General features: G+C 35.9%; 1 protein-coding gene and 1 long non-coding RNA gene across 2 annotated transcripts in view; both read right to left on the bottom strand.

The window, feature by feature from the left end:
* LOC127872919 (mediator of RNA polymerase II transcription subunit 29-like) overlaps positions 1-18,869 on the bottom strand; it is a 57,250-nt gene that overhangs the window by 4,429 nt on the left and 33,952 nt on the right. Inside the window, exon 3 of the mRNA XM_052416458.1 lies at positions 4,272-4,356. Coding sequence (XP_052272418.1) covers positions 4,272-4,356 — 85 coding nt within the window. The remainder of the gene's footprint in view (positions 1-4,271; positions 4,357-18,869) is intronic.
* On the bottom strand, positions 16,239-18,866 carry LOC127872931 (uncharacterized). The gene is made up of 3 exons (XR_008045835.1): positions 17,695-18,866; positions 17,120-17,533; positions 16,239-16,991 (listed from the first exon to the last, which is right to left on the bottom strand). It is a non-coding gene; the product is annotated as an uncharacterized LOC127872931 (long non-coding RNA).

Here is an 18,869-nt window from a genome sequence, read left to right as displayed (position 1 = left end):
GGTAAGATTTGACATTGTGACCTCGTTTGTTGACACAAGTTACCCAGATTAAACAAGAAATATCTTTTAACAAGATGTGTTTGTGAAACACCATGTCCCCCTATATGACGTTTGACCTTGAAGGATGACATTGACCTTGACCCTTCACCACTCAAAATGTGCAGCTCCATGAGATACACATGCATTTCAAATATAAAATTGCTAGCTTCAATATTGCAGAAGTGACATTACATGAGCAATTTTGACCCATATATTTGACCTTGAAGGATGACCTTGACCTTTCACCACTCAAAATGTGCAGCTCCATGAGATACACATGCATGCCAAATATCAAGTTGCTATCTTCAAAATTGCAAAAGTATTCATAAAATAAGCGATTTGGGCCACATATATTTGACCTCTGACCTTGAAGAATGACCTTGACCTTTCACCACTCAAAATGTGCAGCTCCATGAGATACACATGCATGCCAAATATCAAGTTGCTATCTTCAATATTGCAAAAGTACTCATAAAATGAGGGATTTCGGCCACATATTTCACCTCTGACCTTCAAAGATGACCTTGACCTTTCACCATTCATGTGTAGCTCCATGAGATACACATGCATGCCAAATATGAAGTTGCTATCTTGAATATTGAAATACTGCAAAAGTGTACATTAAATGAGCAATTCGACCCATATATTTGACCTTTGACCTTGAAGGATGACCTTGACCTTTCACCATTCAAAATGTGCAGCTCTGAGATACATATGCATGCCAAATATCAAGTTGCTATCTTCAATATTGCAAAAGTTATTGCAAATGTTAAAGTTGGCGCAAACCAACCAACAGACCAACCAACCAACAGACAGGGCAAAAACAATATGTCCCCCACTACTATAGTGGGGGACATAAAAAGATATACGGCGTTGATAGTTCAATGAATGAGATCAAGGATAGCGAATGTCTTTTTCTGTGCAGTTCTTAGCTGCATCACATGCAGTACGGGATGTTACGCGGAGTTTTCGCGGCTTATTTTACATTATTACATATTGCTGGTCATAAACCTATTGATAAACAAGGGCTGTTTGTAAAACATGCATGCCCCCCATATGGGCTCTACGTTGTAGTGACAGCCATTGTGTGAATATGTTTTTTGTTACTGTGACCTTGACCTTTGACCTAGTGACCTGAAAATCAATAGAGGTCATCTGTGAGTCATGATCAATCTACCTATCAAGTTTCATGATTCTAGGCATAAGCGTTCTTGAGTTATCATCCGGAAACCATTTTACTATTTCGGGTCACCTTGACCTTTGACCTAGTGACCTCAAAATCAATAGGGGTCATCTGCGAGTCATGATCAATGTTCCTATGAAGTTTCATGATCCTAGGCCCAAGCGTTCTTGAGTTATCATCCGGAAACCACCTGGTGGACCGACCGACAGACCGACCGACATGAGCAAAGCAATATACCCCCTCTTCTTCGAAGGGGGGCATAAAAACAAAAAACAAAAAGAAGAATGGAAGTGAAATTAAAACATATGAGTCAACTGGCCACACGCGAAGTATCCGTATTTATAGGCACGTTCTTCGAACAAACCTGTTTTAGTGGTTTGTCGGACATTGGTATTTGATTCGATTATTAACAGTATCGAGAATCATCGCGCTCATGCTTAATAAATTAGTCAATATGGTGGAATAATTATTGTTAAATTAATCAAAAAAAATATTATCATTGTATTGTTGTAAACACATTAATAATCTATTATTGACATACCATAATTATATTGCTGAATATCTACATTTAACATATTTCTGGTCTAAAGAAAATTCCAGGTCACCTAGTTCACGGATAGCGTCTTTATTATATAACGATTATTTTACTGGCCGCGAACTTCAGTGATGACCTGTATATAAACTCTGACATTCACACACTGGCGGCGAATTGACCCGATGCCTTGCGGGTTGAAATGCAATTCATTAAAGTGAGGCCTCGCTTCCACTGATCTTTATACTTTTACATGTTAACATGTTGACAGGAATATGGAAGTAAGTACTAAATATGAGAAAATAGCCTTTTAGTATAAACGCTTTTGCCCTGGCAATCCTCTGAAAATAAAAGGTGCACGCACAAACTGTATTGATGTCCAGAATTGAGTGTAAAACTGTTCTATCTATTAAGCCTTTTCATTAGAGATTAAATTGTTTCATGTAGTAAAACAGTGTTACAAAGACGCGGATATGTTTCAAATGTTCTGGTGGTATACTCAAATCAGCCAATGGAATAAATGAAGTGTATTCATTTGTACCTAGCAGCGGGAAATTTTATTTGAATTTTAATGGACACTTACAAAGGTCAGGTAAGGTGAAAAGCTGGCTTAATACAGCTACGCCAAAAATTGTGTATGTATTTTAAATATAAACATTCTAACCAAGTTTCATAAATATTGAGTCATAAATGTGGCCTCTGCAAATGTAACAAGATTTGTCTATGATTTGGTCTGGTGACCTAGTATTTGATGCACTTGAACCAGATTCAAAAATAGCCTAGGTATTACAAAAATAAACATTTTGACCAAGTTTCATCAGGATTGAGTCATAAATGTGACCCCAAGAGTGGCGACAAGGTTTTTCTAAGATTTGACCAGCTGACCTAGTCTTTTGGACGCACATGACCTAGATTCTTACTCGGCCTGGATATTGCAACGTTAACATTACGACCATGTATCATCAAGATTTAGTAATAAATGTGACATCTGAAAAGCTAACAATATTGATCTAAGATTTGACCTGGTAACCTAGTTTTAGTACTTTCGTGCCCCATATTTGAACTTTGCGTTAAGGTTGGCAAGATAAACACTAAAGTTTCATAAGATTGGACAAAACACGAGGCCTCTACAAACAAGAAGTATTGTTGAAAATGATGGATGCTCCCCTTACATTCATGATTTAGGTATATTGCTGGACTTTCGAATGTTTATAGTTGCATAAGTTGCTAAATGTTTTAACCATTTGATTGAATGTGTGACCTTGAGAAAATCTATTATTAGCCTCAGTGACCTTGACCCCAGTGACTTCAAACCTCATCAAAAGGTAGAGGCCCATGCAAGGTACCTACATGCCAAATATGTAAGAGATCGGTAAAATATTGAAGGCGCTATGAGAAACTGTAACAAAAGTGTGATGGAAAAATCAATTATTAGCCTCGGTGACCTTGATGACAGTGACCTCAAACCTCATCAAAAGAGGTCCATGCAAGGTACCTACATGCCAAATATGTAGATCGGTAAAATATTGACTGCGCTAGCGGCTATGAGAAACTGTAACAAAAGTGTGACGAAAAATCTATTACTAGCCTCAGTGACCTTGACCCCATCGACCTCAAACCTCATCCAAAGGTAGAGGTCCATGCAAGGTACCTACATGCCAAATATGTAAGAGATCAGTAAAATATTGAAGGGGCTATGAGAAACTGTAACAAAAGTGTGACAGAAGGGAGGAAGTAAGGAAGGACAAACTGGCAACTACATGTAAATGCTCCTCCAAATTTTTCGGGGAGCATAAAAAGTTGCAAAAAAAGAAGCGTATTATCCGAAAAGTTGGCACTCATGTAATGACCTTAAAAAATTTAGTTTAATATGAGTGATCATTTTAAACTAAGATTCTGTAAAAATATAACTAAATATGTTGTAAAATTACCAAAAACTTTGACAGAATATAAAATAAAGGACAGGAAATGTAACTTTTTAGTCAGAACTAGTGAAATTTTAGGCCACTTATTTCAATAGACAAGTTTTTAGTGACAATGACCCTGACCTTCTAAATGGCTCCAAATGAAACAGAAAGCCTTGTCTGCATATTAAGTACCAGCACCCAAAATCTCGGTATAATACCCTCATCAAAACTGAAGTTATTAAGTGGAAAACATGTTTCTATTTCTCGATACAGTGATCTGGACTTTGACCAAAATGGTTCCCATTGATTCCTAGGATAACTGTTCATTTAAACGTACGCACACAAATTCAACTAAATAACTTCACACAAACTCATTTTGAGCGGAAATTCTTTCTTCAATTTCAGTTACAGTGACCTTGACCAAACTAGACCTAAGTACTATCCCAAGCTAGGTCATCATACCTGCTTGCGATTGGTCGATGCAAACCCAAGTAATTGACAAGAAACCAATTGTTTGAAGCGGATTGCCCATACACTTGACCAGCATAAACAAATCTAATATCCCTACATCAACCAATAACTTTGTTGAAACACAGGTTAAAATACTTACAAGATTAGACTCCACTTGATCACATAATGAATAGAAGTCCTCCATACTACGTTCATACATCTGTTGGATAGTTTCAGCTGGCTTGCTGAAAATGTATTAAGTTGCATCAATCTCAAAAGTGAACATTGGAATGTAAAATCAGCTGATTTCTGTGGATCCCCTGTTTCTAAGATTTGACATGGTGACCTAGTTTTTAACAATCATGACCAGAACATTGCAAATATGGCCTCTTCAGTGGTAAAGAGCTCAACTTTAGTGATAAACGATACACACCGCACCTGACTGATCACAAAAGCTCACCTTCGATCAGCACTTCTTGCTCAGGTGTGCCAAAAATGCTCGTAATAATGAAACAAGCTGAACCATGCATTTGATTCTGGACCTATAAGTGTGAACTTGATCTTTGCACAAATGGCAAGGGATATGCATTTAACATGCATTTTCCATGTGGTGAACATTTATGGTAAACTATTTAACATAGCATGAGACCGCCACATTCCCGAAAACCTGTATAAAGCCAAAATTAGACATAATTATGACCTCTATTAAAGTGCAATCTTGACCATTAGAATTAGAAATACAGGTCAAAAGGTGACAAGCCTGATGGTGAACATGTGTGTGTTAAGTTAAATAACATGATGAATGATGAAGTTGCTGTCTGGAAAGCTCAAACTGATCAAATGGGACCTTGACCTTTGAAATCAGAACATGGGTCTTTCATGCAACCTGGTATTGCAAAATATTGAACACAATAGTCAAGGTTATTTTAAATTGTATATTTAATGATGACGTTACAGTTTGGACTTGATACTTTTGACCTATATGTGCAATTATTTATTTTGGTCAAAATGACAGCCTCTTACAGGCTGCTTCCAGATTGCAAAAAGTAAATTTTTTCCCAATAATCTGACCGAATTCCCCCCCCCCCCCAAAAAAAAATTAAAATAAAATAAAATTTGTCAACAAGACTTTTGTCAAGCAATATGGTCCCCTACCGGTGAAACTCCACCATTTTCAGCAACATTTCTAGTCTATTTGTTGCCATAGCAACCAAAATTCTTGACGTAGGAACAAAATGAAATGACATGCATAATCTCCATATTGCCATCTGTCCATGTTTGAAGTTTCATGAAAAAATATTAAGAACTTTTAATGTTATCGCAGGATCCACCATTTTCAGCAATATTTCGAGTCTATTTGTTGCCATAGCAACCATAATTCTTGACGTAAGAACAAAATGAAACAAGAAATGGCGCTGCAAAGGCCGACGCGTATCCCCACGCCGCATGCTTGACCCAGTGGGCGCCCCAGGGTTAGTAATGGGGCCATGCATAGTTGAGATTGATCATATTGTCATATGAGATGTTCAGTATCAATTGGAAGTAAATCCGTGTAGAAATGAAGAAGCTAATGTAAAATAACATAAAACAAGAGATGTGTTTGTCAGAAACACAATGTCCCCTACTGCGCCGCTTTGATTTATTTAAAAAAAAATTATCATTTGGCAGGTTCATTAATTATCTCCCTTTAAAGTGTATTACTTTCCTTGAATTTGTTTGATTTACCTTTGACCTTGAAGGATTACCTTGACCTTTCACCACTCAAAATGTGCAGCTCAAAGAGATACACATGCATGCCAAATATCAAGTTGCTATCTTCAATATTGCAACAGTTATGGCCAATGTTTAAGTACATGAATTAAAAAAATGCGTGAAAATCTCTGACCCGGCCCCATCCCAACCCCCATAACTTTTCACCCAGGGGTCAGATCAAAATTCCAAATAGTAAAGGGTCGCACATATGCTCATAGCTACCATGTGTGTAAGTTTGAAGGTTCTAGTGCTTAAAGTTTAGGAGGAGATAGTAGCCAGGACGGACAGAGGATCCAGAAAAGTGTGACAGACAGACTCACAGAGCGCAAACCACAAGTCCCCTCTGGTTTCACCGTTAGGGGACAATAAGCTTAATAATTGGTTTATTGAGTTGATTATACAGGGATATAATTTTTAAATCCAGTTAAACATTCACTTATAAACAATTGGTAAACTGTTATTTATAATCATATTAATAATGATTCATTTTTCCTCATGTTATGGTTTATCCCACTTTATATCCCAATCCACAAAGAAACAGTTGTAAACTAGAGCTTTGTCACAGACGTGACGTATACCCCCACATGCTGCATTGACACAGAATATTTTGCAAGCTGTCTTCACAAAAAAGGAGAAGCTAATTTATGGCATTTTTTAAGAATTATTATGCCATTCTCATTTATGGCCATTTAGACCTTTGAACTCTTGAATTCTTTCGCATGACATGCCGTCCAATGACTGTGAACAAAATAAATGTACAGTCATTTAAAATCTCACAATGAACGACATAGTTATGGCCCGGACAAGCTCATTTATGGCCATTTTTGACCTTTGAACTCAAAGTGTGACCTTGACCTTGAAGATATCGAGGTTATTCTTTCGCATGACACACCGTCCAATGATTGTGAACAAATGTGCCAAATGATTTTAAAAACTCACAATGAACAACATAGTTATGGCCCGGACAAGCTCATTTATGGCCATTTTTTACCTTTGACTTGACCTTGGAGATATCGACGTTATTCTTTCGCATGACACCCCGTCGATGACGGAGAATGTGCCAAATGATTTTAAAATCTCAAGATGAACGACATAGTTATGGCCCGGACAAGCTCATTTATGGCCATTTTTGACCTTTGAACTCAAAGTGTGACCTTGGAAATATCAACGTAATTCTTTCGCATGACACACTGTCCAATGATGGTGAACAAATGTGCCAAATGATTTGAAAGTCTTACAATAAATGACAAAGTTATGGCCCGGACAAGCTCATGTATGGGCAACTCCAAGTGTGACCTTGACCTTGGAGATATCAACAATGTACCAAGTCATTTTAAAATCTAACGATAAATCACACAGTTATGGTCCGGACAAACTTTTGGTTTAAAACGCACTAAGTGACCCCTTGACCTAGTTTTTCATCCGGCGTAACCCATATTGGAACTTGACCTAGACATCATCTAGATTTAACTTCTGACCAAGTTTGGTGAAGATCGGATGAAATTTTCTGGACAGACAGACCGACAGACAAAGTGACTCCTATAAAGCCCCCATTACCAATCGTAATGGGGGTATAAATATGATGCAAACAAAAATCACTGATGTGTTACCATTGCCTTTTAGCCAGGATATTACTCTTACTTGGTGATACAATGACTTTATTATATCCACTTTATTAAATGGTACATAAGATACTTCACAGACTTTGATGCCTCCAACCCACCCTCAAATAATTCATCCTTATACACTGAAAAATCAACAGTCATTTAAAAGAGGACTTACCTCCCTAGAACATCTTTAAATACTTAATGAAACAAAAGGGCCTGAAAGGCCCAAAGTCGCTCACCTGAGATAACAAGATATGATTGGGACAAATCTTCTGACCAAGTTTCATGAAGATCGGAAAATAAATGTGGCCTCTAGACTGTTAACAAGGTTTTACTATAGCCATATAAGGAAAAATGCCTCGCCCCCTGGCAGCAGTGTTTTTCAACCAACCGGCATCATTTTTGAACTCTTCTAAGATATCATCGGGATGAATCTTCTGACCAAGTTTCATGAAGATCAGACAGTAAATGTGGCCTCTAGAGTGTTAACAAGATTTTAATATAGCCATATAAGGAAAAATGCCCCGCCCCTTGGAAGCCATGTTTTTCAAGCAAACATAAATATTTTCAAACTCATCCAAGATATTATTGAGACCAATCTTCTGACCAAATTTCATGAACATTGGACAATATAAGGAAAAATGCCCCGCCCCCTTGTGGCCATGTTTTTAAAGCAACCAAGACCATTGTCGAATTCATCCAAGATATCATTAGGACAAATCTTCTGACCAAGTTTCATGATGATCGGGAAAATAAATGTGACCTCTAGAGTGTTAACAAGGTTTTACTTTAGCCATATAAGGAAAAATGCCCCGCCCCGTGGTGGCAAAGTTTTTCAACCATTCGGCATCATTTTTTAACTCGTCCAAGATATTATTGGGATGAATCTTCTGACTGAGTTTCATGAAGATCGGACTATAAATGTGGCCTCTAGAGTGTTGACAAGATTTTACTATAGCCAAATATAGCCATATAAGGAAAATGCCCCGCCCATTGGCAGCCATGTTTTTCAAGCATACATAACCATTTTCGAACTCATCCAAGATATCAATAAGAAAAATCTTCTGACCAAATTTCATGAAGATTGGACAATAAATGTGACCTCTAGAGTGTTAACAAGGTTTTACTATAGCCATATAAGAAAAAAAAATGCCCCGCCCCCTGGCGGCCATGTTTTTCAACCAACCGGCATCATTTTCGAACTCGTCCAAGATATTATTGGGATGAATCTTATGAGAAAGTTTCATGAAGATCAGACTATAAATGTGGCCTCTAGAGTGTTAACAAGATTTTAATATAGCCATATAAGGAAAAATGCCCCGCCCCTTGGCAGCCATGTTTTTCAAGCAAACGTAACCATTTTCGAAATCATCCAAGATATAATTGAGACCAATCTTCTGACCAAATTTCATGAAGATTGGACACTTAATGTGGCCTCTATAGTGTTAACAAGGCAAATGTTGACGCCGGACGACGCACGACAGACAAAAGGTGATCCAAAAAGCTCACCATGAGCACGTTGTGCTCAGGTGAGCTAAAAAAAAGGTCAATAATTTCACACAATTTTTTCAGCTACATTTTCTTCAATATACCAAATATTGTGGTTCTTCAGCTAACAGATTTTAAGCAAATCCAGCAGACCAGTTCAAGAGGTTATTCCAACATAATTTTCATTTATATAAAATCTTAAGTGGACAGAAAGCACTCACATGTGATCCCAATGAGTATAACCTAGTAAAAGCAGGTATTGTTGAAAACAGTTCACTATAGATCTTTTCCCAAAACTAGACGACTTCCCTTGGAAATTACCTTCCTTTATTGCAACAGGAGGGCAATTATGGCTCTAAAGTTTAAGTACACCAGTTGGTTAATTAAATTCGAGTCATAAATGTGGCCTCTATAGTCGAACTTAGTTTTTTTCATAATTTGCCCTTGTGATTAAATTATTTAGATCAATTCAAACCCTGCCTACATATTTTCCAGATACACATTCTCACCTACTTTTGTCAAGTTTGAGTCATTAATGTTGCCCCTTAAAGAAGCCTTTACACGTTTTGGTAATACAACAAAATAAAAAAAAAATGTTTCAGATTCGCACATTTTCATTGTAATTATGATATTTATGAGAGAACAGTAATACTGAACATTTACCGTGCTCTAAAATATCCATTATATGCATCTTTTGAAGATTTAAAAACATGAAAATTATATAGCGTTGCATTGAATAATAAAGATTTAAAAACATGAAAATTATATAGCGTTGCATTGAATAATTTTGAGAGTTTTGTTGTTGTTGTCGTTTTATTTTGGGATACTACGAGGATTGCTTAATATATAAAGTATGAAATACATCACTCATTGTATGAGCACGGATGGCCAAGTGGACTTTTACTCCAAGGGTCAGTGGTTCAAGCCCAGTTGAAGTTTACTTTTTTTCTTTCTTTAATTTTATGCTTGTTTATTACAGGAGCTTTTTAGATCCCATGTTTACATTTATCAATAGAAAGCATTTAATGACAAACTTCAATTCATGCCAAAATCTGTGAAAATACCCCTTTAAGTGGTAAGATTTGTTTTTAAAGATTTGACCAGGTGATCGAGCTAGCTTCTAGATGCAGATGACTCTGATTATGAATTGGTCAAGATATTGTCAAAATAACATTCTTACCACCATTCCTTAACAACGAGTCATACAGATCTCTAGAGTGGAAACAAGGTTTTTCTAAGATCTGATCTGTAGACCTAGTTTTTGCATGTACGTAACCAAAAATTTAAACTTGATCTAGATATTTTTAAGAGAAACATTCTGACTAAGTAACCTAAAGATTGAGTCATAAACATGGCCTCTAGAGTGTTTACAATGCACTTCTAAGATTTGACCCTGTGACATAGTTTTTGGACACACATGACAAAATTCTAACTATTCCTAGATATGACCCGTATCATACGCATCACCAGACAACTTTTGCATTTGCAGTCTGGCCAGGAGCTAACCTGTCTGCTATTGAGACCACAAAACCTTGCTTCAACTTAATATAGCAAGCAGGCTTTCTCTTAACCAGACAAAGACAAATATGGCAGAATATCCCTTTTTGCACAATGCATGTGTTATTGTCAAAGTACACATTCTTACCACATTTCATCAAGATCAAAAATAAGGCGTTAAGAGAAGATGGAGGAGGTTTTTCTAAGATTTTACCCATTGATCTAGTTTTTAGACATAAGCTTTACTTATTAACTATGTAAGTCTATGTAAATCCCTTTGATCCCTGCAAGATTTTACTGAAGGGACATTATTTGAACAAAACTTAGCAGGGGAACACTGTAAGATGTGAAAAGCCAAATAATGAACCTCTGGGGCTTGCAGTTTCAAAGATTTCAAAATACACATATAAGCAAAACAAGTAACCCCTTGGACAAATGCGAATTTTAACCCCATGGGAATGGTTTGAACTAACTTGGTAGAGGATCGGCAGTGGGCCACCATGCAATGTTACACACCAAATATTAAACCCTCACCCTTATTGTTTCAGACAACTTTTCAAAGTTATTCACTAAACAAGTCAGTATGAATCTTGTTACCCCTGAGCCTTGCCAGTTTTGACTCCAATAGTATGATTGGAACAAACTTCTAAGAGCACGATGGTACAATGTTGGAAGCAAAATATCAAACCTTTCATGTAAAAGGAAACAGCACCATGGTACAATGTTGGAAGCAAAATATCAAACCTTTCATGTAAAAGGAAACAGCTCCCATGGTACAATGTTGGAAGCAAAATATCAAACCTTTCATGTAAAAGGAAACAAAATGCAGGGCGTGGTCAGTTTTGGCACCAGTCATTATTTCAACAAACATAGTAGCTGAACAATAAACAACTTTACACAACAAATATTAAACCTGTTACCCTTGTGGATTCCGATTTTTTTTATAGACTTTTGAAGTTTTCATTGTTTAACTCTTTTTTAAGCTCCAGTGAATTACAAATGCAACAGACCGGAATTATTTCAAAAACTTGAGGTTTCAGAATTTGTTTAAGCTTTTTACTATTTAAGTCCATATAAACAATATGACCATGTGGGTTGGCCACTTTCGACCCCATGAACATTTTTAACAAAGTTAGTAGAGGACCAGGTAAACATTTTTGGTAAATTCTTATGGTATATATTTGTGGTAAAAAAGTTCAATTTTTTAATTTCAAATGTTTATTTCAAATGCTGAAGTTAGAGTCCGGGCAAGCTGTTTAATGACCAAGTTCAAACCTTGACCTCTGTTAGTGACCTTTTCCCTTAAGGTAAGGAGATAAGTGTTATATGCAACAATCCATCTCCTTATTTTTTTTTCAGAGAAGTTGATTTTTAGTCTATTTGCAACGTAATACCGCATTTCAAAATCACAGGGGAAACAGTTGTCCTTTTTCCAAGCCTTTCCTGATTTTGGGCAGACAAAATAGAAATTTAATATAATATTTCGTAATTCTTACAATTTTTCATTTAGAAACTTTTTTCTAACATTTTCTTTCAAGAACATTGCTAACACCATTTTTAGTTAATTTTTCTAAGACCTTTCTACGTGAAAAAACGTTCTTAGAAACTTAAACAAATTTCGTTTGTAAAACAATTCTGTTATTGGCAAAAGCGAGTTATTTTTAGAAAATTATCATCTACAAGCTGGCAAACTTAAAAGAATTATGTCCCTTGAAAACAAAGGGAGACAATTATATTACTGCTTTATGCGAGGTAGGGGACTGGGTAGGGGACTTTTATTGCTTGGCAATAGTCTTGTTTTTCATAAAAAAACTTTTTGATAGCCTTTTACATTTTCATTCAGACAACTAATCCTTTAACATTTACTTCAGCAGAAACTTTCCTGTATCTTGCAAATAGACTTTCAACGCTCTGCGCTCTCGTTCATTATAATTTGATTATTTTTTAATAAAAATGATGTTTTTACTAATAAATATCATAGCCACATGCGAACCACCTGTGGTTTGGAACTATTTAAGTCTTTATAAATAATATGACCATGTGGGGTGGCCACTTTCGACCCCATCGGCATTTTTAACAAAGTTTGTACAGGACCAGGTAAACATTTTTGGTAAATTCTTATGGTAGATATTTGTGGTAAAAAAGATCAAATTTTTTATTTTAAATGTTTATTTCAAATCTGAAGTTAGAGTCCGGGCAAGCTGTTTAATGACCAAGTTCAAACCTTGACCTCTGTCAGTGACCTTTTCACTTGAGGTAAGGAGATAAGTATTATGGGCAACAATCCATCTCCTTATTTTTTTTTCAGAGAAGTTGATTTTTCATTATAATTTGATTATTTTTAAATCAAAACAATGCTTTTACTAATAAATATCATAGCCACACGTTAACCACCTGTGGTTTGGTCCACACTTTAAAGATTCAAGACAGCGAATAATTTAACATTAACAGCTAGGATAATTTAGTAAGATGGTCATGTTTGTGATAGATATTAAACTGACCCACGTACCATATCTAAAAGAAAAAATTGATTTAATAAACGTGAGTCATGTTAAATCTCAACAGCAGTTGACCGACTTATTTGGCATTGGAAAGATCGCACAGGTGTGTTAATTTTTAAATTGTTCCATCCCTCGAAAACGTTATTTGCTTGGTTCCATTTTTCATGCGATAGTTGGACATTTATCTGCTTTATTAGATTTGTATGCTGCTGATAACATATTGGCAACATTCTGACAAAAATTGTGTATAAAAGTGATTCTCCTTTTGTTTAATAATAATATTCTTTGGATGTATTGTTGTGTCAGCTGCGTAAGGGACTTTTTTTATCAACATTAGCCATTCAAAATTCATGAGAACACAGCATTAAGACTACTTGGCTCTTAAGACCACTTTTCAAAAGGCCCACATGTGGTCTTAATTGCAAAGGTTTCACTGTATTTCAAAGTTACATGATGAATGACAAAGTTATAGTCCTGACAAGCTGTTTTGTGGCCATATTTGACCTTCAAACTATAATTACATTGTACATGTATAACCTTATCCTTTGAAGATGGACAAGAGCTTGTCACAGAAGTGCCAAATCCCCGCCGAAATGTGTTTGCTTGTATGACAACATTTGTTTTAGAGAGTAGAATATTTTTAAAACATGGCACCTGTGTCATCTATTTATATTTCAAGGATCAATTAGTTATATAGCATTGGAGTTATGCTGTAGAGAATAAAAAACATGGAAATAAAAGAAAGGGAGTTAATTAAAAAATAAGACTATAAACAGATACTGTTCTTGATCACTGTATTTTTCCTTATACTCATCTATTCATTTTACATTGAATACTTCAGTGTTCAAATCAAAATATTATTGTAAAATTAGATAAAGGGAGATATTAAAAATTGGAAAGTTAAAATATTTACTATGAAATTAAATTAAATATAATTTAAAATTATAAATAAATAAAAAATAAATAAATAATCAATAAAGGGAGATAGTTCAAAAACTGCTTCCGAAAGTGTTATGGTTAATGTTCACTGCGCTTCTCCTAGTTGCCATCTGCTTATATTTCTAGTTTCAAGAAAATTCCTTCAGTAGATTTAGAGTAATGCTCCGGACAAAATTTACTTTGAAATTAAATAAAGGGAGATAATTCAAAAACTAGGGTAGATAGAGTTATGGTTCTGTGTCACTGCACTTCTCCTACTTGCCATCTGTTTATATTTCAAGTTTCAAGTAAGTCCCTTCAGTAGATTTAAACTTATGCTCCGGACAAAAATTAACTTTGAAATTAAATAAAGGAATATAATTTAAAAACTAAGGTAGATAGAGTTATGGTTCTTAGTCACTGCACTTTTCCTACTTGCCATCTGTTTATATTTCAAGTTTCAGGTAAATCCCTTCAGTACATTTAGAGTCATGCTCCGGACAAAAATTTACTAAACAATTAAATAAATGGAGATAATTCATAAACTAAGGTAGATAGAGTTATGGTTCTTAGTCACTGCACTTCTCCTACCTGCTATCTATTTATATTTCAAGCTTCAAGTAAATTCCTTCAGTAGATTTTGAGTTATGCTCCGGACAAAAATTTACTTTGAAATTATATGAAGGCAGATAATTCAAAAACTAAGGTAGATAGAGTTATGGTTCTTGGTCACTGCACTTCTCCTAATTGCCATATGTTTAAGTTTAAATTTAAATTAATTAAATTAATTTAAGTTTAAAGTAAATCCATTGAATAGATTTGGAGTTATGCTCTGGACAAAGTTTCGGACGGAAAGATGGACGCACAGATGGACAGAGACTATTACTATATCCCCTCCGAAAAAAAATTTGGCGGGGATAAAAATAGGTACAATGTATACTATGCTTAACATTGTGTCCTCATGATGGTAAAATTGTGGTAAGTTATTTCTTAAATGTATAATTCATGACAATCTTTCAGTACAGACAAGCTGTTTTATGACCAAATTTGAACTTTGCCTTTCAGTTTGGAAGACAGGTGTTACATATGACATGTCATCTCTATAAGGTGGTCACTCATGGTAAATTATTTTGAAGTTACAGTCTTTGTAAGTTAAATTTTATTTACCAATTTGACTTTTCACCTGTTGGTGTTACCTTGACCTTTGAGGTATGGAGAAGATGTTACAAGCAACACGTCATCTTATGATGGTGGACAATTTTAGACAAAGTTACAGTCCTGAAAGCTCTGGAGCACATACATGCGTACATACACCATTTTAAATGTACAGTCCAAACAAGACTGGAGCACATACATACGTACAAACACAATTGTACATGTACAGTCCAGACAAGATTGGAGCACATACATACGTACATACACCATTGTCCATGTACAGTCCAGACAAAATTGGAGCACATACATACGTACATACACAATAATTATTGTTCATGTACAGTCCAGACAAGATTGGAGCACATACATACGTACATACACCATTGTCCATGTACAGTCCAGACAAAATTGGAGCACATACATACGTACATACAACATTGTCAATGTACAGTCCAGACAAAATTGGAGCACATACATGCGTACAGTAGAAACCAGATCCTCTCTATACCGGAATCTTCTCTAAACTGGACAAATTGTCCGGTCCCATTTGTTTCCCTATAAAACCATGCGTAAAATATCTCCTCAAGACCGGAATCCCCTCAATTCCGAATACGGGTCATTCTTTGGATCAAAATAGCACATACATACGTACATACACCATTGTCCATGTACAGTCCAGACAAAATTGGAGCACATCAATACGTACATACACAATTGTTCATGTACAGTCCAGACAAGATTGGAGCACATACATACGTACATACACCATTGTCCATGTACAGTCCAGACAAAATTGGAGCACATACATACGTTCATACAACATTGTCCATGTACAGTCCAGACAAAATTGGAGCACATTCATACGTACAGTAGAAACCAGATCCTCTCTATACCGGAATCCTCTCTAAACTAGACATATTGTCCGGGTCATTCTTTGGATCAAAATTAGGTCATTCCATACATAATTGTACCTCTCTAAATAGCTCAGGGCCTGTTTATTGTACCTCAGACCCAGTGTCAAAAAGTTGTAAATAGTGGATTAAAGACGCGTGAAATTAATAAAGGCGGTCAAAAAATTGGCAAACTGTTAAAATCGCAAAACAATTTAAAGATACTTGTCCAGTGATGTACATATCGATCAATAGGTGTTAATACTGATTATAATTACTGATAACAAACATAGAGTTCTTTAGTGTGTTTTGTTTTTGATGTAGGAAGCTGTGCTTAATTTTAATAATTTTAATGCTTTTTAATTTTGTGTTGTTTATTACAATTGCTTATTTAGTGCCATATAAAAAGGGTGATTTGCAGAGTTCTTGAAGCAGTTGCATTTAGATATTCATTTAGATTTTCAAATTGGTAATTAAGATACCTAAGACTAAAAATGTCCCAACCTCCTTCTAAGCAAAGGCGCGTAGAAGACAAAATCACATTGATAAAAGAGTCCGAGATGTTCCCTAAACCTACACTCAAGATGCTGTCCATGGTTCAAACAGAAATCTCAAACCTAAATTCAAGCACTTTTCAAGGACTTTTCAATGCCAAATTTTCATTTTCATTTTCAAGGCCGAGAACCGTACGTTAGTTTCCTTTAAAAAAATGCATATTCAAGCAAGATAAACACAGTAAATATAATTTATTTGCTCAAAAACATTAAACATATTCCACAATAACTCATACATGTTATTTCTAGTTATTACATATAAATACATGTTATCCATCCTTAACACAAAAAACACATCGCAGGAACCCTGTTTGCTTCTCAATTTCATGTTTTCTTTGTGGGTTTCCCCTTTCTCGTGGCTTTTAAAGCGCTTTCCCCATCCCCTCCCAACATCAATGGTCTTCATACAGACCCGAACTTGCGAAAATTGATCACAATGGAGAACCTCTGATTACAATGGAAGACACATCCTTTCAGAGTGGCCCTTGGGTAGACATGCCGTAGTGCCTGCCACATCGCTTACAAAAACATACAAATAGTATAGGTCATACATCACTTGATAAGTTTAAAATCAATTAAAATAGATGGACTTAATACTGTTTGATTTCAAATAATTAAGTTACTCATATAATATTAATCAAATTACCTGCTTCAATGTCAAGCATGACCCACTCGACCAGTGGATTTTCCAGGCGTTGGTGGATGGATGTCAGCACACTAACATAGTCTTCCTTCGTACGCCTGGACATCAGCACGTACACCAACGGCGCTTGCTTGGTGTCGTCATCCTTCTTCACGAAGGCGTGTATCGTGAACAGCTGGTAAAATGGGTTTTTACGTCCTCCACTATACTGGCCGCAGGTTCGAATACGTTCTTCTTTGAACGATCACGAACTTCTGCATGAGCCTTTACTTGCTTCGGCAGACCAGGATTCGCGGGATGACTGTGCCCACCCAACAACACCGTGAAGTAGTCACCGAACTGTTTGACGTTGGCATAGCACTTCGTCGTTTTGTTTCGGACACTGCATGTCCAGTACATGCGCCCGCCATCACTACGCTACAAACAAACACATTATTAATGATTATTTATATGAAAAATTGATTTTGCTACTGCTATTATTATTCTCAATCATAATAGTAAAACGAGTTATATTGTTATTCTCATTAATTATTATTATTATTATTTACAAAAAAATATAGTTGCTTATTTTTACATACCTTGGCGGTGTAGGAGCGACCATCACTGCTGATCAGCTACTTTCCTCCTCTTTTGGTGCCACCAGTCACAACTTCATACGTTACGGGTCTGTCCTCTGGTATGACCGTATCCAGAGGATATTCCCTTAGTGAAACGTCGAGAGGGATGTTCGGTTGATTGATCTCCCGATTGATTACGTTGAAGGTCCTATCTTCTACTTCATCTAAACAGGAGTCTATCGATAGGTCTGACAATACAGAAATTTCATTTGTAGCCTCTGTTACTTCTGGAGTAACATCCATAGGGATCTCCACTATCTCCGGTACCTCTGGCATAACATCTATAGGGATATCCACTATCGCCGGTACCTCTGGTGGAACTTCCACTAGTCGGCTACATTCGCAGCATTTCCACGTAACGACGACATTCTCTTTCATCATTTTTCGATTCTGTCGGAGACTGACACCAGTCTCACATGACAGATGCTGCCATCTTTCACATTCATCGCATGAGATGGCTTTATCTTCTTCACCAACATTCCGTGCACAGTACACACAAGGATATTCGCAAGCCATTACTGGTTTTGTGAATTTAACAAACAACACACGTATTATATAATGTGTGTTCAACTGACTTTATTTACTCTTTCAGTGAATTACACAGTTTGTATCATAATTAAAGCAGTGAGTTGTTTACTAATTGGTTACTTATTGGCCATTAAAGGCCCGTGTCGGTAAATTAAAGGCCCGAGTCGGTAATTAATTATTTGCTAATTACGTAAAGACACATATCGCTAATTGAAAGTTTGTGAGTCGATAGTAAAGCATAAGCTTTTCCTAAAATAAAAGACAAACTTCATTTTAAATTCTATTATTGTTCATTCATGTTATATATTATTATTTATGTATATAATACATACAATTGAAGCATAGAAAATAACAGCATTGCATGTTTTATATTCATTAAACATAATGAACAATGCACACATGTTTTTATACTGACAATAAATCAATTTATTTTATAATTACAAGCACATACACATGATTCATAAAAAATAACAACACTTTATGTTTTATATTTATTGCATATAATAATACAGCCCTTCCCAAATAAGTGTGTAAAACTCGAGTTAAACACAGGTTTTATCAGTGTTAAACCAAGCGGTATTGGCAGTTGGTTTAAGTGGGTCTTTTTT

The sequence above is a fragment of the Dreissena polymorpha genome, chromosome 3, assembly GCF_020536995.1.
Source record: "Dreissena polymorpha isolate Duluth1 chromosome 3, UMN_Dpol_1.0, whole genome shotgun sequence".
NCBI lineage: Eukaryota > Metazoa > Mollusca > Bivalvia > Myida > Dreissenidae > Dreissena > Dreissena polymorpha.
This window is presented reverse-complemented; position numbering and strand designations above follow the sequence as displayed.